The sequence below is a fragment of the Semicossyphus pulcher genome, unplaced genomic scaffold (assembly GCF_022749685.1).
Source record: "Semicossyphus pulcher isolate SPU_LCO1_2020_fin unplaced genomic scaffold, fSemPul1.0.p SCAF_1, whole genome shotgun sequence".
Classification (NCBI taxonomy): Eukaryota; Metazoa; Chordata; class Actinopteri; order Labriformes; family Labridae; genus Semicossyphus; species Semicossyphus pulcher.
The window spans coordinates 23,384,108-23,407,473 of record NW_027211603.1 but is presented as its reverse complement, the minus strand read 5'-3'; the positions used below and the strand labels follow the sequence as shown (position 1 = coordinate 23,407,473).

The window sequence follows — 23,366 nt, the reverse complement described above, 5'->3', positions numbered from 1 at the left end:
CATCTCTCACCATCATTTCACCTGCAGCTGTCTGTAAGTGTTGTATGCTGGTCTGTGTCTGTGTAACGTTCTCACTGCGCCCTATTCTTATAAAAGTACCAGTTTATGTTCTGCAAGGTGAGCACACGTGGTTCCTGTTCATGCATGTGGTTTATTAATCTGGCCTCTGGTGTGGAACCAACAACTAGATTAAAGCAGCACCTTGTTTATAAGTGAAGAAGCCATTAATAAGGTGAAAGGGCTTTAAAGCTGCAAGCCTTTTCCAATTCTAATGTACTGTGACTCTTCATTCAAACTGTCATCAGAAGAGGAAACATTAATCTCACCACCAGTCATGTGATGTGTAGCAGACCCGCATGGAGATAAAGCACGGTCCACTTGAACGAAAGAATTCCCCCGATCCAATCATAAGGAATCACGGATTGTGAAGCACTTTGTTAAGTATGTTTCAATGTGCACTATACTTAAGTGAGCTCTACAGTATTGTGCACTGGTATGGATGGTTTTCAGGGACATGATTTGAATTACTGATATGAGTGAATGGCCGCAGCTGTGCGCAATAAAAGAAGAAGAAGAAGAAGAAGAAGAAGGGAAGCATAAATGTATCAAAGTAACACAAAAGATAAAAAGGTCTTTTTACTTTATGTTAACCTGTTTAAGAACACATTATTTCAAATATAGTAATTAATCTGTGATAGTATTGAGCCTATAATGTTGATTAAAAGCTTTTACTTACTGGGAAGGAGGCAGAGAGAGAGAGAGTAAAAGAAAGAGTCAGGGATCGTGTGAAGACGACTGAATGGAAGGAAGGAAGGCTGAAACGGGGAAGACGACTTCATGCTCTTCAAATCGATCATACACGCCTACCTGAGGCAGCATGGCCAGTTATGACGATGAATAAGATATTTACATGTAGACTTAATGAATAAGCAGTGAATTAACGTAACAAGTTAGCTAAGAGGCAGATTAGTGCTTCTGTTGCACACAGCAGGAATAACCCAAAACAGAAACTGGTCTTTAATAGCAAAGAGAGTCTAGACATTAAAGAAAGCCACCCCTTCTGTTTCCCCCTCTCTCTCTATCTCTCTCGCTCATTTATTACCTCCACCCCTCACCCTCCTCCCTCTCTGCAGTATGTCTCCCTTAATCACCTTTTTAATTGGTCATTCCTTCATATGTTGCAGTAATGTGTGTAGGAGTTAGATTGGGGAGGACGCAATGGCAGCCTATTAAGCACACACACATTTGCACACACGCATGCTCACAGAAGTTGCTAATGCACAGTGAACAGACACACACACACGTGACTGCACACACGCACACACGCTCCCATGTGATGTTGACACGCGTTATTAATAACAAAGAAAAACGCATTAGAATACTTGTGTTTCCATGGCGATGCAGAAATTAATCAGCATACAGCTAAGTAGCTATAGGGGATGTAAATTACCTGCTGCTCTCTGTCTGCTGGAGACGTATTTGTACATGGGTGTTTGTGCATCACTGTGTGCTCTGTATAATACTGTGTGTTTGCTGCTGGAGCCTCAAACTATCAATAATACATCAAATAATATTACAGGTGTTAGATGTGATAACATCCAAGAGAGGGTGCTTTTGGTTCCCACATGCACACACGCTCAGATTGATCGCTCAGAGAAGGTCTGTCTCTCTCAGTGCTGCAGCTCACAATGATTTTCTCTCTCTATATCAGCCGCTCCCAAACTTATGAATGCTGCAGCGCAATTTTGAATCTAAAAATATTCCTCACAGAACTTTCATCACAAGTTGAGACAAAACTTTTACATTTGCCAATACGTTTTTATGTCAGAGGCTCTGCATGAGAGTGGGCCTAAAGGCAATGCAGAGCATAAACAAAATTGTCCACATACACTCAGCATTACATAAGCATCAAAATAAGTGTGTACTGCATAGTGTAAAATTGAAAAATCACCACTTTGTATTGTATTTATTGTAAGTGACCCCTCAAGGCTCATCTGAAGTACCTTTAAGGCCCACCAGTCAGCCCACACTTTGGAAATCACTGCTCTACTGTATATGCTTAAGCTAATACAGCTTCAGTCTGACAGGCATGGCAGGTAATTATGCCGAATGTTACTAAAGGAAACACTTCCTGGTTCAAATCCCGGTTCGGACATAGCAGGCCTTTCTGTGTGGAATTTGCATGTTCTCCGCGTGCATGTGTGGGTTCCCTCTAGGCTTCCTCCCACAGTCCAAAGACACGCTCGTTGGGTTCATCACTGTCTATAAATTGCCCGTAGGTGTAAATGTGAGTGTGTAAGGTTGTCAGGGTGTATCCCGCCTGTCGCCCAATGACAGCTGGGATAGGCTCCAGCCCCTACGTGACCCTGAACAGGATAAGAGGTAGAGATAATGTTTGGATGGATTGATATAAAACGCTTTGACAAACTGTAAAAAGAACTCAACTTATCACCATGACCAGTCCGTCGATTAAGAGGAAGGTCTTTCCTACATCACGGGGGAGTCCTGACTCTCTCAAGCCCTTTTCACACAAGCACTCCTGACAATTTCCAGGAGAGACAGTCTGCCCCTGACATTTTCCAGAGTTGCCCTTTCACACCTGTCCCTCGCAGCGGGAGAGTTACCCTGTGAGACAGGGGGTGTCTCAAGGCAGGACATGACATACAAAGTACGCTGCAGGCCCCGCAACTGGCAAAACATATGATCCTTCTTCTTTAACCTTGCTTGTTTAAATCATCTTGTTGTCGCTCTTCTGGTTTCACACTATCCCGCCCACTCGCCCTCGGTAAATGTTACCTGCTGCGCTCACACATCGGCTCACCCTGACTTCATGCTGACATGAGTGTAGCGCACGTGTGAAAGAGGCTACAGTAAGTGCAGGACAGCAGGCTTGGTTCCCTCACAGGATGACTTCACATGCTTTGATGCTTTGCTCTCTTCATAGACGTCTTCACCCTTTGAAATGTAACTTCTTTGAATGGCTGTGGGCGACTCCCATGACGCAGGGTCAGTGTGAAGGTCTTTAAAAGGAGCCTTCGGAGAATCTTTGAAGCACGCTTGTGACATACTCTGGTCTGCAGCCCGCCAGAGGCTACGTTCATGCAGCCTCGGTTAGGGATCGACGACTATAATTAATTGAATGTTGCCGTGGATTATCCTGGGTTAAGTGCTCATCAGGCATTTAACTCCAGAAAGTTGTGTTTTCCTCATTGCACACACACAGGCACATATACAGAAATAGCATTGCTCGATCATTGTGTGTGTGTGTTTGTGTGTGTGTGTGATTTTAAACCATATCAAAGACGGTGCAAATACTGGAAACAGATGCTAAGCATGGATAAGATCAAATACACAAGGTTCCTCTGTCTGTGTCATGATGTCATGCATAACAACAGCTTGTGTGTGTTTGGGCCTTTTTCATGTACACACAATGCGTATTTAAGAGTGTGTCTATTTTTATATATAATGCACACTATGTGTTGTAAATGCTGCCATTAACAGCCTGAGCCGCCAATCTGGTAAAGTTTTAAATCTACAGACGAGCTAATTTAAAAAAGGCTAGCTGGCTGGAAGAGAGCCTGGTTTTTATTAGCTGTCCATTGTTCCATTGTTGCCCAGCTGTAAATTAAATAACTTGTTAGAATTACTAGATTTTTATGTGGAAGTTGCTGCTGGTGCCTGTTTTTCAATCATCTGGCTACCCGTGCTGGTGCCTGACTGTAAATGAATTGCATATAAAGTCTGCTTTTAAATTAGTCTGCCATCTGCATCAGAGCTGTGCTGTAAATTGTAAAGCCTTTGCTACCTAAGGTATATGTGAAAATAATTCTCCACAGTGTGTTAGTAAGCTCCCAATTAGCGTCGTCTGGCGTCTGAATATTGATGAAGATCTTGGCTCCAGTGCCGGTTAACTTAAGTAGGAGAGCAGTCTGTGTAAATGCCTGCTTTCACAGGGGGGGGGTTTGCAGGAGGTGAATCTCAGGGAACTATTTTGTGCATCCACTAAAAACACATCTTATTTGTAGGCGTCCTGTTTAACAAGAAAGTCAATTTATAGTAAATGTTAATGGGTAAGTTGTCTTTTATGAGTCTTAACAGGGTCTGAAAGCCTGAATGTTCACCTTGGCACCCTATAGTAAACGGGTTGTCCATTCATATCAGGGCCTGAGAGAAAAACGCCAGGTCCTAATTAATACCAGTGAGTCATTTCAGAAGGTCAAGTGTTTGTGTGACGCTCCAAATACTGAAACTCAAGGATCCACACCTCCTGAGTTAGTCTGTCCATAGCATGGTTTCTTTACGAGCTGCCGTGCTAAACAGAGACAGCTGTGCTAAAATTAAACCCACTCTTGGGTACTGGGTAATATATAATATAATCATGCTTCAGGAACCACACTAAACACCTGCTGCCTCCAAACCTTTCACTCATCTGTTTCCATCCTTTCCAAAGACGGAGTCCAATATTTTCACCTGTTTATACATAAGTTATGTTTCAGTGCAACTGTGTATCCCCCTTTTTTTGCCCTCTACCTACTTCCCACTTTCCTTTCCCCAAACCCTGTTTTATCCTCTCCTCCCTATCCCTCACCCTGCCTCTCTTTTTCTCCCCCCTCCCTCTCTGACAGTGATAAATTGCCTGTTGGGTTGGGTGATCCATCTTGCCGTATCCCACACCTGAACACACACTCTCTCTCTCTCTCACTCCTCCCCTCTTTTACCTCCTCTTTTTTCCCCTCCATCCGTTCTTCCCTCCAGTATCCGTCCCTCCCAAGGTTAGCGAGGCTCACTGGGGAGGAACTGAAGGTAAAGATCTGCCTGACAACTCATGCTCATGCATGTGTGTGAAAACACATTAGGAAACAGGTGAACAGTGTGAGCACAGAAACAGTGTTTGTACTCTTGCTCACAAATGCACAAACTCAAATAAACAAAGTCAGAAAGGGTTTTTCCAGCGGTACAGTCTGAGGAAAAATGTTTGGATGCCAAGCAGGAACAACTACAAGACTTGATTTCACAACTAAGCAGCTTCATTTGTAGCAGCTTCAGTTATATGTGTGCTCAAGTCTGCGTCTGAAAAATCCGTTCAGGACAGACAAGGCAAAGATTTGAATCTTGTTATCAGTTTACAGCTGAAAACAAAAGTGGTATTTAGGCCATCCTGATGACGTGGTTGGGACATGTATGCAGCCACAACCTCCCCACATTTAACTCCTGCATGGAACTTTTGTTACCCTCTCTAACGCTAAATATTTATTTTCTTTATTTCTAATGAAAACTAAATGAAAAGCCAAATACAGGCTGTACTTAGGCCGAGTGGTGCTTCAAGCTAAATGCTAATATCAGCATGCTAACATGTTCACTCACATGCTACTGTTTAGGGCATCCTTCGAAGGCCGATTGCATCACAGTGGAGTGTCGAAGGCTGTCCCATTTCGAAGGCTCCTTCAGATGAGGCCGACGAATGCGTCCTCCTTTTCCTGGGCTGCGAAGGATCCATCAGGTGCATGCTTCGCGGCCCAACGTATCCCGAAAATTGCGTGCCAATCAAACGAGATGGCGGAGGAATACACTTTAAAATGTTTTTGGTTTCAACTCAATAATAGGTTAAGTTACGGGAGGTTAGTAATGTTAGCTTGTTAGCCAGCTAGCTACCTGTTACTAGACATAAGGAGCAGCGTTTGGTGACACAAGGTTAAGGGCGGGAACAGCTGGTGAGGCAAACAGGAAATGCTCCGTAGGTCAGACCGTCTCATGTCAGCTTTAGCATTCGACACAGGCTACAAATGACTCATCCTTCGAGGCCTGTGTCCTTCGAAGGATGTAGCCCCTGAATTGACACAGCTCATGTGTGTTATCTAATTTTAGCGTGTTAGCTAATCTGCACCAATATTACATAGAGAACTTTCAAAGACCAGAGAATCTGTCACAGAGTATGTTGCTTAAAAATGTTTGCTGTTATAAAACAAATGTAAACTAAGTAAATTAACTAAATGAACAAACCATGTAATGCAGTAGACTTCATGTTTGCAGGACTTCAAACATATTAGTTAGCTGCCTCCCCCTGCCTGCACAAAGAGGTTTTATGTGTTTGAACATAAACTTTAAACTTCCTCAGGGTGTGATCGAATCATCCCAAAAGCCTCTAAAACTAAAACATTTTTTTAACAGTCCTATACCCATGAAAGTCAATCGAGCGCGTTTCCACTTTTGGAGGCTTCACAGACAAACAGAAGCAGTCATTCATACACAGGAGCTCCTCTAGCACCCACAGTGCTCCTCTGTTAGCCGCCGAGCTCCTCACAGGGAGCAGCTGAGGGTGAAGGGCCTCGCTCAAGAGCGCCGTTGTTCCTGAGAGAGGGGAGACTTTTTCATCCAGGTTTCTACCGTCGGACCACAAGCTGGCAGTACTAACTGATCGATCTGATGTTGTGTCTGTTTTGTCAGGTGTCCAATGAGTGAGAGGAATAAAGTGTAAAAAAGGGAGATCCAGAAGATTAAAGAGGAGGAAGCCTGTTTTAATAGCCTTAGACTTCCTCTCTGACACACAATGTAGCCGGGTGTACAGTCAATAGCACGTAACAGTAAACAACAACCATTTCGAACCCCTTAAATGGAGCCCCGCAGGCTCCATCTGCTCAAGGTAATTGGAAAGTTTAACGGCTAGAGGCTATTCTCTGTTTCTGATTGAAGCACAGACCGGGAACAAACAGCCAATTTAATTCTCTCTCTCTCTCTGTCTCATACACACACACACACACACACACACACACACACACATAGTCTATTTCCATCTGTGCTTTGCTACCTTTGTGGAGCCTTCACTTCTCTAAAAACCTCTATTTACCTCTACTTTCTTTCTTTCCCTCTTTAATCTTCCTCCATCTCGCTGATAAGGTGGAGAGAGGAGGAACGATGCAAGGATGATGTGAGGAGAGAGGGGAGGCTGCTGGGCTGAGACGGATGATAAACATCAGGAGAAAGTGGAGTGATATTTGTGTCTGTTAGTCACTTTGGGATGAGCTAGTGATGGAAAATGGAAGGAAATAGAACATTGAACCTCTACTTATGATGTATTTATGAGTGATACATTTATTTAACTCAAATACTATAAAACAAACGAGTTCTGCGGAAGCGTGCGGCATCTCTTGCATCACTTTCACCTATAACACATTAAATTCTGCAGAAAATAACCATGAAAGAAAGATATACTTTAAAGCCAACGTTCTTAAAAACATTTCTATTATTGGAGCCTTATGAGAGAGTAAAAGCCTTTCTTAAACACCACAGTAATTGATCCACAAACACTGCAGAGAAGTCTGCCTCGGAGCCGCACTGGAAACCGCTGCTTAAATGTCAACCTTGTTCTCGTTTCACCTCCTGCCCTTTACAATGCTCTGACACAATAGACTCACAGCGCTGCTTAAAATACGCACACCCACACACACTAACACACACAGGGAGGTCTCTTCTCTTCCTATCTTTGGCATTAGTCAGCCTCTTAACCTATATAGTTAAGCTAGGAATGTACACACACTATTTTGCAGCCCAGCAGTGCAGCGTATTTAGAACAGGAATGTCATTACAGTTCTTGTTAAACATGAACGACGGACTGGCTCTAATTTTGACCCTAGAAGGTCGGTCCGTGCAGTACACACACACACACACACACACACAAAATACAAGCCCGCTGCACCTTAAAGAACACTACGTCATCTCTTCCCACATTCTCATCTGTTTCTTGTGTTTCTGTCTGTTATCCTCTCTGCATCATCTCCTGATCTCTGCTTCCATATCTCTCCACTACAGTAGTCATGAGGTATGCAGTATGTCCAGTGCTCGCGGCTCCACCATTAAAAAAAAAGAAAAGTAAAACTTAAGAATTATAGACTTATTATATAACAATAGAATAAGGCAACATAAGTCCTCTTTAGTTTAAGTGTAAAGCAATTTAAAATCAATTGAAATGAAAACATTAGAAATCATTCGCTTGTGGCGTTGACTTTAATGTTTTATTTCTTTCTTTGAAGTCTTACATGGTCAGGCACCAACTTATATTTGTGCTCTTTAACTTTTCACGAGCCTGGTCGCTGTCTGAGATCCTCTGGCAGGAACTTCCTGTCCGTTCCTGAATCTCACCTTGTTACTAATGGTGATCAGGCCTTCGTTGTTCGAGCCGCTAAGCTTTGGAATTCCCTGCCAGACGATCAGAGGTTAGCTAACCCAGCTGGAAGTTTTTTGCTCTTAGAATGTTACGTGCGATGTTCTGGTAATGTTTTGAGCGGGAAGTTTTTATTTGGTTCCCAGAATGTTCCTTCTAATAGAAGGAGAACGTTCTCTGAAAACATCTTCAGAACGTTGCAGGGAGAATGTTCAAATCACATTTCAGGAGCGTTTTATAAATCACGTTCTGATAGTTCAGGCCGTACTAACATCCTGAAAAGATCCTCAGCATGTTGCAGTAAGCACGTTCTACCTTTGTTTTTATGTAACATCGAGCAGATGTTTTATAAAAGTTGTTCTGACATCCCAGACCTCAATAACATCCTGAAAATATCTTCAGAATGTCGCAGTTAAAATGTTTTGTCTTAGTTTATGTTTGAACGTTACAAGAACTTTATTTGTAGGTAATGTTAGCCAATGTTATGGGAACGTTCCCTGCTAGCTGGGAAGTCAGTGTCCTCTTTTTAATAGTTACTGAACACTGTCTTTCATCTTAGGGCCTTCTCTCAGCTGGTGTGTTATTTTTATTGTGGTTATTTTAACATCTTATATAACTGTCTTTTATCGGCCCGTTTTTTACCCCTTGCATTTTATTGTCTGCCTGTGACAAACCTTGTAACTAGTTTTGAAAGGTGCCTTATAAATAAAGTCATTATGATTATTATTATAATGGTGTACTTTCTTGTGAGACCCAGAGTGAATCCTGTTAAATGCTTATGAAGGCACAGCAGCGGTTGTTCACAGTATCAGACAATGGTGAGATCATACTCCCAAAATAAACCTGCTAGCCAGCTCACGCACTGCACTGCTAGAAGGCAGGAGGAGGCTATATGTGCATGTATGCATGTATATATATGTGTGTGTGTGTGTGTGTGTGTGTGTGTGTGTGTGCGTGTGTGTGTGTGTGTGTGTGTGTGTGTGTGTACATGCCAGAGTACAGCTTCAAGCTTCTGTAGTTTCGGCTGTTACTGAGCTGATGAATCTCGATAACTTAATCTCTTCTTTGGTATTCATCACTCACTGCAACGCATCCAAACACCAACATTAAGTCTGAATGCACGAACAACCTCACAGAATCACCTGACTGTTTATGCAATGGATCAACTGTGGGAGAAGTTTTTATAGCTTTTTGTGTTTTATTATTAACTATTTGTCAATCAACGTTTAATTATTAGATACAAAAGTAAAGTGAAATGATTCAACTTGTGCGCAACAATGATGTATATATAGATGGACAACGCGTCTCCATCTGCTTCCATTGTACGAAATTGATGCCAAAATAGCCCCTGTGATAGGCGCTGCCATCTTGCAATGGTGACGTCATATGGAGCCAGAGACTGCGCAGTAGAGATCGGTGAGCGACTTCCGCTTACCCAAACACACACTTAACTTACCGAAAAAACAGCATGGATCCCGCACACCGGCGTGTTTAACAGCAGAACAGCTTCTCCGTGTTGGTCTGAGGTTAACGTTCACAGGTATAGAAACTTCAATGACTGTAGTGATTGTTTTAGTAACGTTTCCACTCGCGGATCGTCCTCAACTCTGCTAATCCAGAACAGATTGGCTGCAGGAGCCAGATTTGTCAACAGAACTGTCAATCATCATTTTGACAGCATCAAATAAGTAATTAAAAATAAACTTGTCAGAAAAATGAACACTTGGACGTAAATCAGCATGATAAGAACTAACTTTAATGACAGAAACCATGTTTGAGAAACATTTATTTGACATGTATTTTGATTTTATAGTTTGACTCATGTCCCATCTGTTAACATGAAGGAGGCGGGCTTTATGACCTATACTGCAGCCAGTCAGCAGGGGGCGCTAGAGAGGGTTTGGCTTCACTTTTAGGGAGCTGTCACGTCATCCACCTTTTTATACAGTCTATGCTGCGCAACTGTATAAGAATGCTCCTGTAGTACTGCAGCAATCATTTGTTTAACCACACATACATGAACACACATGCATACTGCATCTTTATCATTCTAATGTTACCCTGAAATACTAACAAAAAAAGTTCCTTGAAGAAATATGGCCGCACTTTACACATGCTTTTACTTTGAAAGTTAAAAAACTTAAATGAGTTTTTCACAGAGATAAAGTAAAGCACAGACACACACACACAAACACGCACACATCATCCCTGTCACTCACACCCCAGCCCGCTGAGGTGTTCCCGGTGTGAGATGCTGAAGATAGATGTGTTATATGTGACTATGTGATAGCCTGTGACAGTGGCTGCGTGTGTGCGAGGTGTGCTGCGTGTCTGCATGCGCATGCTTCTGTGTGATATTTCAGCATGTGACAGCCGCTTGGCAAATGTTAAAGATGTTGTTAGCAGGTCTTCAAATAAAACTGCTCGGCAAGGAAAACTTCACAGGGTGACAGAGTGCAGGAGATAACACCTGCGGCACATTTTCACTTTTTATTTTGGCTCTGGATGTCAGAAAAACTTCTGAGGAGAGTCTGAGGAAAAACACACAGCAGGAGAAACAGGGTCTGAAAACGCACAGACTGACAGATTGACAGACAGATACATGGATGGATGGATGGTGGCGAAACAGACCGACAGACCGACATACCGATAAACATGCTCATATTCAACCCATTCTCTAAATGTACAGTACATAAAAACATGCATATATAAACACACACACACACCAACTATGAAAATAGACAAGAGAAACAGATGCATAAACCTGCTCAGTGTTTTCTACTTATTCCTGTATTGTGAAGGTGATGGAGAGGCAGTTGCCATGGTAGCTACAGACCTCATGGCAGCAGGTGCTGTTGCCACTTTCACCATCATGCAGCAGTGTGTGTGCGCGCGCGCGTGTGTGTACATGCCAGAGTGTGTTCAGTGCGTGTGTTTTCATACGAGCCTCATGGGGCCTCGGTGTGAGTGTCTGCACACACTGTAATGCACCAGTGCGTGTTCACTCATGCATGTGATCTGCCTGTTATAGCGCGGTGCTGTCGGTGTGCAGGAGCAGTGGGGACGTTTGCAGTTAAACTGTAGTAAAAAAAAAAGAAAAAAGGAAGAAATCTGGCAACAACTGTGCAAACACTTTGTTCATCCATCTACTGGATCTATTAATGTGTGATTTCTGTAATGAATGCACAGCGGCAAACTCAAAATCATCATCTGCTCTGTTTTGGAACAGGCAGAGATGTTTGGTAGCTTCTCCAGCTCTGGACAGACACACAGGTTGCACACACACAGTGGCAGCCTATTGGCTGGGGTGGATGTTTTATGGAAGTCTTTACGCTGTGGGTCAGAGTCTGTAATGACAATGAAAACACTAGTAGGAAAACAGATCTGCTTTCTTTTCTCTAAGCACTAATTTTCCCTCCTGTTCCTCATTCTCTGCCTCTAAACTTCAGTCTGTGTTTCTCTCCCTCTCCTGTCGTGTGTTGTGTCTATGAGGCTGCTATCTTATCTCTGCATTTCACTGTCTGCAGGCAAAATGAGATGCAGACAAGACAGGACACAGAGGGGCTGTGAGAGGAGCAGAAGGTTCTGGTCACAACTGACACTGTGTTGCACCTCTTTTGACTTCATAACTGCATTTCCTTCTAGGCACACATAGAAGAAGTGCTGGGGAAATTCAGCAGGGATGTTTGTCGATGCAAATGTGTTCCTGCAGGATCTTAAGAAGCTCATTCATGTTGGTTCCACCTCATCCCACTGTTTGAGATCAGTAGATTGTGTAGATGATGGAGTGAAGTCGCTGTTGTGTTTATTGTTAGGCACAGTGCATACTCTTCATGACTGACATGGTACATGACGTCACAGACAGTCTCTACCTGTAAGAGGCCTCACATTAGTCCTAAGGAGGAGGTCAGAAACAGCCTTCAAGCCGGCTAGTGTTCTGTAAGGTCATTTCACACACGTTTGAGTTGAACACCAGTGGAAAGCAAACATTTCTCTAATAATTAAATATGAGAAGAGACCTCCTCATTAGATACAGTGAACCACCTGCTCATCGCTGATCTTTGCTGTTCCAACATGTTATTTCCACACTTACACACAGGCCCATCTGTAGCTTGAAGGACTGCTGCCAGTTTCCTTAGCCGTCTCACTAACGACACAGTTTGACCTCATTAAGATGATTTTTTTCTTTAAACTCCAGACACGTTAAAACAGGATTGTTGAACTTGCATTAAATTGAACAGGGGCTTATTACTAATGGAATACATGTAACACAAATATGGGTGTAATATTCAGTGTTTCTGATATGGGAGTGTCACGTTTTTCAATATAAATCAAAAACATATTGAAATAAGCTTTTCAGTTTTGAACATTGAGGCCTAATTAGGTATATACTGACTCAATATGCTGTTTACTTGCTCTGCTTCATTGCTGCCTGTTTCTGCGCAGTCTGTAAACATACATCATGATTCATTGATTTAAACTAGATTCTTGATTCTTGCCAACTTCACACATGGCCTAGACGTGTACAATATGTTGGCAAATGTAGTGAAAGACCCAGCCTTTTCATGTCTCTGCACTTAATGATGTGGATGCTATTGATGACAATGATATTGAGGATGTTGTTGTTGATTAGGATATCCATGATGATGATCATGATGATATTGACCTTGTTGATGTTGTTGGGTGTTGGGCTTCTTTAAACCCTGTGCACTGCCTTTCGGCACCGGTGTCCGGTCGCACTTGAAGCTGTTTGTTGGCATTTCCTGACTTTGTTCCGTCCTGTATTGATCGTTGCTTGTGTTGTATTAACTCTTAAGATGTTATCTACAGACATGCGGCAACATCCACTCTTGTGCCCGTAAATGCTGTCTACCATTCAGCCCTTAGATTTATAACTGGAGACCCATCACTGCCTTTTATATCAAAATGTGGGTTGGCCTTCTCTTTTTATTGGAAGAGACCAGCATTTGTTTTTATTTATTTATAAATGGCGTCTTAAAAAATAACCTCTTTATTTTTCATCCCTTCTTGGATGGGGAGTTGCAAAACATAACTCGTTCTGGGGTTAGTGCTGCATGTCCCCAGAGTTCAGTAGGAAAGACTGCTTTTGAATCCTTCACACCGAATGCTTGGAACAAATTACAGTGCACCTTAAAGCTTGACACTCTGGTTCCAATGGGTCAATTCAGAAATATTCTCAAAAGTCTGATTGATTTCAATTGTTATTTTTTTTAACTTCTTTAACTTGTTTTAATTGACCTTTATTATTTGTATGACTTTCATTGTATTATACTTATTATGGTAATTTATTGATTGATATTATCGATTTAAATTGTGTGCTTTATGTTTTATTGTACTATTATGTCATCAGGTCTCTCTTGAAAATTAGATCTTGATCTCAGTGGGACTTACCTGATTAAATAAAGGTTAGAAAAGATGTACGTCGCTTTGAACAAAAGCGTGTGCTAAATTAAATTATAACATTGTGACATGTATGTTAATGTTTGTTATGTGCACTACCACTAAAAAAAATTACCTGAATAATAAAGACTAGTACCAAATTTGGAATATTGTCATAATATGAATAATACTAGAAACTGCGTATGCAAATGTATTAACTGATAAAGTCATAAGTGCATAAAAAAATGTTGGAATAAAAAGGATCAATCAGTTTGTGACCTTAAAATCTAAATTCAAATCATATCTTGGGTTTGAAGAATCATGATAACCTGTTCCTGATAAATAACTGAAACAGAGAGAGTACAGTAAGTAACACCAGATCCTGAGATGATGTGTGTGAGTGTGCGCCTGGGGGGTGGGTCAAAAAGACATAAAACCCAGTGAGACCCTCTTCAATTCAGCCTGCATCAGCATCCCTGCCTTCACACACACACACACATGCACACACACACACACACACACACACACATCCATCCACAGCGTCTTATTGATGAAGCCACCTCTTTATATGGTAATGTCTTTCACACCTGAAAGGCATCAGGAGGGCATTATCGCTCTCTCTCTCTCTCACACACACACACTTGTGCACACACTATCACACCGACTATATATTTTCTCTCTCACCTCTTGCCAAAACACACACACACACACACACACACACACTAACACGTGCGATTATTCACGAGAACTCCACATATTTTCACCCTCTCTGTGGCTCTCACACACGCACGCAGCCATGAGGAGCCCATTATCGCTGATGGAGATATGTATGCGCCTCACATCTGTCACACGTCGCTGCCGTGGCAACACCAGCTGCCGTGGTTACCGGAGGCCTGCCCGTGTACCATTACGGGATTTGGTTATTACAGGATAGCTTGCTACCTGTGTCCTGAAATACATCCCTCGGAGCTGCAGAGCAGTAACGCTGCACTATTTGATCTGATAAGTGGACTAATTGCTGACAAACGACGGGCTTTGGGTGATAATTGCAGAGCGATGGGGATTAGTTAAATTGATTATACCCACAAGTGTGTTAAGCCCATGTTTTAAGGGTTGCAAAGCATCTGACGAGAAGCTCTTAAGCTCAGTCTGTGTTTAGCTGGTGGTCAGACGTAACGTCTCCTGATGAGGGGCTTTCTCATCATGTGGGGGATTTAGTTGGCAGTGTAAGGGTTAATACTTCCTGGGGTCATTCTGTATGTAATTGAAAGGATGTAAGATGGTAAATGGTAAATGGACTGTACTTAAATAGCACTTTCTTAGTCTTCTGACCACTCAAAGCACTTTTACACTACATGTCACGTTCACCCATTCACACACACATTCACACACTGATGGCAAAGCCTGCTATGCCAATCTCCAGTCAGGATCTATGGACATTCATCCACTGAATGCTATGCCTTCAGAGCAATTTGGGGTTCAGTGTCTGGCCCAAGCACACTTCAACATGTGAGTGTAGCAGTCAGGGATCAAACGCCCAACCTTCAGATTGAGAGATGACCGACTCCACCACTGAGCCACAGCCGCCCAGGATGTGGGTGTCTTGCTCTTTTTGCTTGGATGATAACAATAATTGTGCCGTGTCTCAGGTGGGGTGTGCTGGGATTGCTGTTGTCTGTGCTTTTTTTATATTCTGTACATAGTGTCTTTTTATGTTTCTGTTTTATGTGCTTGTCATGTATGATTTTTATGTTTCTAATCTTAAGCACATTGAGTCTGCGCCTGTCGTATGGAATGTGCTATATAAATAAACTTGATTTGATTTGATGTATAAAAAAATGTATCATAAAGTATATATTTAGAGGATGCAATGAAAGGTTGTTTCTTTATTGATTGCTCTGAGCAATTTATTGTCTGTCAAATGTCAGGAAAGGTTTAAAAATGTCCTCACAAGTTACAGAAGCTCAAGGTAGCACACTTAAATTGCCGACAAACAATCCAAAATCAAAGATACGAAGAAAACAAATCCTCACATTGAGTGGAATTGATTTTGTTTCTCAATAAATCATCAAGCTATGTATTACTTTTCCAGTATATTGAATTAACCCGTTTCTTCAATTGAAGGTTCAATATTTCCTAAAAACTGCTGCTTCAAGCACATTCAACTCTTGAAATTAGTTTCTCTTTCTCAAAGACTAACTTCTTTTAACCTGATAAAACTGCAGCCTTTGATCGTGACTTGGACAGAAAGATAAAGAGAAGTAATTCTGGATCAATGACCCCTGGCTTTCAAGAGAACTGGCTCAGTTTAGGCTGACAAACAGTCAGGGGAAATGACTCCCCTGTATGTCATTGCATGCTTCACGGTTATAATGTGCATACAGCCCAAATACTATGATCTGTAGCTGCTGACAGCCGTTTGATCTACAGCTGAATGTAGGCATCAGTGGCTCTGCTTACATAAACATTTCAAGTGCATTTATTCAGTTTATATGTGACTTGAAAACTCCCACCCTCAGCACCCCGTACATCACCGAACATGTTCAGCTGACAGCAAAGTGCAGATGAAAGTAATCTCAATAAATCTCATGTGTCCACTAAGAGGTCCTCAGGGAGAGAGTGTGATCACAATCACGTCCTTTTTTGGTCCCATGTCTGTGTCTGAAGTTGGCTGTATACGTTTCACTCTATAAACATACATGGTTTTGACTTTGGCTGATCTGAAACAGACTCTTTGCTGGTGACTGAACACACACACACACACACACACACACGTACACATACAGAGTGACCCACTTTCCTGAGCTGAGCTGGACCAACCCAGAACAGATCCTCCTGCAATCGGTACGATCCGTGCGAGATGAATACACATAAACAGACAGACACATGGATACACACACAGTACAGTAGAGCAGGGACAGAGGCCTTAAGTCGGTGCAGCAGTGTAGCCAGATGTGTCCTGTGGTTACAAGTGTGTGTACATTTTGTGTGTGCATCTAAACCTGGAAAAAACCTTCTCTGTACATTGAAGTCCCTCGACAGACCTGCATCCCACTCTTCTGCCCCAGGCAGAAGACCTGTCTCTCTCTCTCTCTCTCTCTCTCTCTCTCTCTCTCTCTCTCACTCTGTCTCTGTCTCTCTCTCTCTCTCTCTCTCTCTCTCTCTCTCTCACTCTGTCTCTCTCTCTGTCGCTCTCTGTCTCTCTATCTCCAGCAGCAGTAATGACCTTAAACAGGTTTAAGTTTAATTGGATGACGGTTTATTACCATTATTTCTGTTAATCTTTCACTCATTTCAATCTCTTCATCTGTAGACTATCATGTCTACTCAGAGCCACTAGGGGGCAGCCTACTCCTGAATGTTTGATTGATTGTATGAATAAATAAAATAATGAGTTATATTCTTTAAGACATTAAATAGACCGCAAATGAACATGTACAAAAAACGCTTTGTTAGCACTGTCTAATAGTTGCTTATCTTGAGCACAAACCAGCGCTGGTTTGGCCGCTGCAATCTTGACATTTAGACACAGTGACAAATTGTAACATGTACACAACAAACTGCCACCTAAACATGCTTAGTGCCGTAAGCAAGCACAAACACACACACACACAAACACACACACACACACACACACACACACACAAACACTAGATATCTAAACAGCAAAATATTCAACAGCAGGGCCGGTGAAGGTCAACATTTGCATAGTATTAATGGCTGTGCGTGTGTGTGTGTGTGTGTGTGTGTGTGCGTGTGCGCGCATGTGTGTGTGTGCTTGTAGGGCACTAAGCATGTATGCGGCAGTTTGTTGTGTACATGTTACAATTTGTGTGTGTGGCTGGCATGGGTCAAGCATTACATATCCATATCCAGAGACAGAGACAGAGACAGAGACAGAGACAGGGGCATGGTTCAGAGGTGTGTGTGTGTGTGTGTGTGTGTGTGTGTGTGTGTGTGTGTGTGTGTGTGGCTGCCATGGGTCAAGCATTACATATCATGTATTCATATCCAGAGACAGAGATAGAGACAGGGGCATGGTTCAGAGGTGTGTGTGTCTGTGTGTGTGTGTGTGTGTGTGTGTGTGTGTGTGTGTGTGTGTGTGTGTGTGTGTGTGTGTGTGTGTATGTGTGTGTGTGTGTGTGTGTGTGTGTGTGTTTGGGGCATATACATCTATGTTGGTGATGTGTGTTTTGAATTCTAGCTGTGAGGGGTCACACATGTCCCAGCGTCCTGTGGGTATAACAAAAGGTTTCTTGCTGACAGCACACCAGGAAGGGACAGGGACACACACACACACACACACACACAGTCAGCTCAAGTGCTGCTCTTGCACATTTGCCGCAGACAGATTATCAGGTCACTTTGCTTCACAAAGGACATGAGTTCAGCTTTTCCTCGACACAAACCACCTGCGCAGGTCAGTTCACTCTTGTAAGAAGACTTTGAAGTCGAAACCACACGGACACAAAAAAAAGCAGCGAGGAAATCCTGACCGGCTAAAATCACCGTGCAACACTGTGCAATTGTTCGATAATGACCGCACTAACCACTGCTGATGCAGTGCAGCTGCTCAACTGCAGAGGTTAATGGCAATTGAGAGTCGCTCAGATGAAAAGGGGTTTGTTAGATATTAAGTGTTGCATGTTTGCTCATTCCAGCACTCATCATAATGTTGGATGTTTCAGCAGAACATTTTTCTGTTGGGTCTGCAAAGATTCAACAGGGCAATGTAGCTGTCTTTGAGGTTCACCAAGTAATACGTTATAATGTATATAGAAAGTACCATCAAAGCGACATTGACATTCGTTTTACACTCACACAATTGTTGCTATGGAATTCATTCATATGTGAAACGCTGGATCCACCAACTGATCCTGAGTCAGTTAACTCAGAGCCAAGCTGGAAATCTGCATCAGAACCATTAAATAATATGAGAGGCACACCCCCTCATTCCTCTGGCTGTGAAATCACCATGAGAAGATCCAATTTGTACCGTGTAAGTCCTGCTCATTTTCCTAATCCCACTTCCTCAGTCCATTTTCTTATTCATATTTAGTATTAATCTCCTCCTTGAGCCAAAGAGAAAGATTAAGGTTTGTGATCACCCCTAAGTGTTTGTGCACTAGGTTCACTGACTGTTTTCTATGCAAGAATACTCTATGCAGGTTATACACAGCAACACAAAGACACAAGCTCATAGCAACACCGATTACAACACTGTAAGTCACGTGCCTGTGCTTATTCTACTCTGCAATGAAGTTAACCACAATGTCGTAGCTTTAATCAGCAGACCAAACCTCACAACTAACATTTTAATTAGTGGTCTGCCCACCGACCGTCCCCATTAACCCCCACTGTTCTTAACAACTTCCAACTGCCATGTTGGTGAGATAATGAGATCCCACCGTCTCCACCTCAGTCCCCGTGCTGCTGCCTGTACAGTAGGTCTCTGTGTCCCGCTGCCTGCATATATCCGAGTCCCTCTGGCTGGATGCACTTTATTAGCCCCATGCTGCATAATGTGTGCTTATTTGTTACCAATTAACTCCAAGTCTGATGAGTGGCTCCACTGTAGCCATAACTAAAACCCAGTCAGCTGCAGCAGAAGATCGTTGAACCCAGAGGCAACGTGAAAATTATGCAGAGTCAAAGCCCTGCCAAGAGGAGGCTACTCTTTTCTCCTTCATGCCTGATGCATAACAACTTGTTTTCTACGAGTCAAAACACTATGAAAACCACTATGTCGCTTTTTTCCATCCTAATGTTTGTCTGACCCATGGACAGCAGCCATCTACAACTGTATAGTTCAGATTTCATACTCATAAATCAACGTTCAACACTCTCACCGGGGCTCATCGTCTGCCTTTTCAGATTCACTGCACTGATGGAATTAAAATTGATTATATGGGAAAAGAATAAATCAAACGTCATGGAAAATTAGAACACAGCATCAATCTGTATCGATTCATATAAGTGTTTCAGCACTCCATCATGTTTCTTCTGTCCAAACCAGAAAAGCCATGTAGTATAACAGATATTATCAATGAGGTTAACTGGAAACCAAAGATGGAGTCTGTTCTGTGTCATTACTTTGTGTTTGCCAGTATGTGAGTAATTGATTAGCAGCTTTAGATACAATAATTATCCTAAATCCCAAAAGGCTGTTTGCTCTTTCCCAGCATCCTTGTGATTTATGTGAACAATTACTCTAAGCAAGGCGATAATTACAAGCCCAGTCTGTTATGAGCAAGCAACCTCAGTTAATAAAGGAGCAGATTATTTTTGGAGGCTGTTGATCCTAACCAGCTGACCACCTGGAGATACAACAGGTAGTGCAGTGTCCTATGACATTGGCAAACAAGCCATGAGGCAGAAGCACATAGCAGACAGTCAAGTTTACCTTGCTGGAGTAAGGTCCAGGGATGAGCAGCTTCAGCGCCTGTCTCTTCAGCTCTGTCAGCCTAGCGTTGCAGTTTTCGCACCATATCCCTCTCTCACTGCCGGGGGAACTTCCGCTGCCTGAGGCCGGCGATCCTGTCCCAAACCCCGGGGAGCCACCCAGAGACCCGGGCGATCCTGTCCCAATGCCAGGAGAGATGGTCCCCGGGGATCCAGAGAAGGACCCCGGGGAGGAGATCCCTGAGCCCGGGGACGGTGTGCCTGTGGAGCTCGGCATGGAGCCGGCTCCCTCCGGGGCGGGGCGTGCGTTGGAGCGGGTGGTCTCCTCGTAGGCCTTTCGGTACCATGTGTCCGGGAAAAAGGAGGCGGATTTGGTTGGGGAAGTGTCAGGCACCTGTGGAAAAGAAGGGAACTTGAGGAATAGGCCTTTTTAAGCGCAGAGATTTTGACTTATAATGACAGGAAAAGCATAGTTGTGAATGAATGAAGGCTAAACTTCCCACGTTTTGCATTTCCAGGGCCCCTGCAACTCAGGCTCAGAGTGCATGCATCTGACTCAGCACTAATGTTATTATTAAGATTATACTTAATTCCACCTGTGATTTTCTGCTTTGGCAAAGTCAAACTTGCAGCCTGTAATATGTCAATATCTGCAGCCTCCCACTCATCCCTGTGCACACAACAGGTTGCACAGGTTGGGATGAGAAAGATAATGAGAAGGGGATGAGGGTAGATGTCTCGTTTGATGCAAATACCTGAATACCTTGATCTTGTAGGCTTAGCATATCCCATGGCATCAACACACGCACGTTTCCTGTAATGGCCCTACAACATAAGTCAAGCTGGTCTTCGTAGTGCATGTTTCCTTAACTGTCTAAACAGGATTAAGCTAAATTTCATGTTGATTGTTTTTCTCTATGCAAACAGCCACATGTGAAGATCAAATGAGCCACAAGAAGTTCAAAATCAGATCTCCATGCGGCTGGCGAAACCCAGTCAGAGAGACCAGACGCACTGATGTGGTGGTGGCTGCAGAGGCATGGTACTGAAGCAGCTCTAATCGCTCACACGGCTATAATAAGGAAACTATATGAGCAGGGCAGGTGCTGTAGGTGCTTAATCATCTCCAAGTGCAGAGGTGGGTATGATGTGAGCCAGCCCTGCGTTATAAATTAACACTAATGAGACTGTAGGAGGCAGGCAGTGACACAGGTGTGAGTGTAATATACCTGATTTAGCTGTTTGCTCTTCGGTTAGTGATAATTAAGAGATGTGGGAGAGCTATCAGTGAAAATGCATGCTGCTGTTGTGTCACTATGAGCAGTGATGTGCGAAATGTCATCTTCACAAAGCAATCAATCACCAGCACGAGGAGTGTTTATACTGTGAGCAAACTGTCAGAATGGGAGGCTAGTGTGAGATGAAGAGCATGCATCAGTGAACGTGTAAGTTTCATGCTTATCAGAGGTGTGTCCACCCCTCCTCTGGCGACTGTACACAATAACATACCCCATATTTTCTGCTCCGGCTGCTCACAGACCTCTCCTTGGTCCCCGACAGTGAAGTCATGTTGCAGGTGAGAGGAGGAGGAGGAGGGGGAGGAGAGGAGAAAGACCCTCTGTCGCGGCTTCACATCCAAAAAGAGACCACTTGATCGATTTCAATTAACCGCGCGCGCCTGCAGTTTGCTCTTCTCAATGTGGAGGCAACCTCACGCCACTTTCAAATGCATGTGGACGGTTACATCCCCATTCCATGAGACAAAAAAGAAACAATCCGAGGTGTTTTGGTTTTTCTTCTTCTCTTTTATTTTCTCTTTCTCTCGAAGCAACTGTAGTATCTGACCCCTAAAAAGCAAACTGGGGATTCACAGCACAGGTCGTAGAAGAAGAAGAAGGCAGACCGCTCCCTGTCAGCAGAGTCCGCTCTGCGCGCAATGACGCTCAACAGCGCTCCGGACTGGCACCGCACTCAGCCCTGCCTCTCTCCATCAGCTCTGCCTCTCAGGCTGCTCAGGTACAAAACAACACCCAAATTCCAAACTCCGCCTCGTGGACAGCAGCGTGAAGTCACGACTCATTAGAGCAGGTGAGATCACAGCTAAAAGATGCCTCCTTGTTTCTCTCTTCAAGTGTTACTCTCCGTACCCTCCTGTTGACTCCCCGAGGCTCCGCGCTCTGCTGAAGCCAGCAGAGGACTGGAGAGACCGGAGAGAGAGGCGCACATCTGGAAGAGGGCGGAGCCACCCGGCCCCTCAGCCACCACGCGCCAATACACAGCCAGAGGTCCCAGCTGAGTGGCAGGTACACAGTTGCCTGTTATATGGATCTCTGTTACATTAGTTTAGGTGTGGTTTATGTGTTGTTAGGATGATGTGATGGTGTGTTTAACTCAACTTTATAATAAGGGACACTCCTAGGGCTTCAACTAAGACCACTCAAGTCAAAGTAGTCTTAGTTTTCTGAGACCTCAGGTGGCTATTTCTATAGTCCTGCCTCTGGGCACTGCCTCTTTGAAGGGCATAGGCTGTACTGACTGCAATGGTAAGACTTTAGTTTCAGAGAGAAGTTGTGTGACGCTTGGTCACAACTCATATAGGGACTGGAAATGGATGTTGACAAATGATGCAACTGATCAGAGTCTGTGATCTTCTTACATCCAGTATCCTCTTATGTGTAGTCACACAAACCCTTTAGAAAAGTGGCCTGCAGTCATCTCTGTCAGTCAATATCTCAGCCTAATGGGTCACCTGCATGGCTGATCCATGATGTGCCAAGTCAAGTAAATGTTATGCTGAGTATTAAATAAAGATCCAAAAGAAAAAGAGGAAACACCCTTGCATAAAAAAGCTGAAGTGTTAGGAACCATTGAATTGTTAATTTGCAGTTTTGAATGGTTGCACAGTGCCCTCTACTGTTCTTACACGGTTATTGCTGCAGAAATACAGCAGCTGAGTGAATGAAGATCATGTTCGATCGGTTGATGTTTTATAGTTCTTGTGTCATTGTACAGGTTTACATCTTATGGTAATGTGTGCTGATACATGTTATGCAATCTTGACTTTATTACAAATAGGGGGCACCATTTAGAGTGGTTATTTTAAGATTTTACCTTGTAGATCTTATGAAGTGCTGACAAGTGAAAAAAGGCCTTTTGGTATTGATATATTTTTACCAGAATTTAGACTCTATGTACTAAATATCTGCTACTTGTTGGAATAAGGGCAATAATCATAAAGTCACAGGCAGCCTACGTCACATTAAATACCTGTCACAAGTGTAAAAATAGCCTGGTGGAGCTTATCAAACACCTCATCACATTTATTAAACGACTGGTGAAGCTTACTAAATGTGTAACGGTTATCAGTGGTAGTTGAATGTTGTATAAACAAATATTAAACGGCTGT

General features: G+C 43.1%; 1 protein-coding gene across 1 annotated transcript in view; it reads right to left on the bottom strand.

Annotated features, from left to right (window-relative positions):
- The window catches only part of kif26ba (kinesin family member 26Ba), a 99,913-nt gene extending 78,375 nt beyond the window's left edge, over positions 1–21,538 (bottom strand). The window contains exons 1-2 of the mRNA XM_069657943.1: positions 21,470–21,538; positions 19,962–20,354 (exon numbers count right to left, since the gene is read on the bottom strand). Of these exons, the coding sequence (XP_069514044.1) occupies positions 19,962–20,354; positions 21,470–21,529 (453 nt within the window). The 5' untranslated portion in view covers positions 21,530–21,538. The remainder of the gene's footprint in view (positions 1–19,961; positions 20,355–21,469) is intronic.
- Between the last annotated feature and the right edge of the window lie 1,828 nt (positions 21,539–23,366).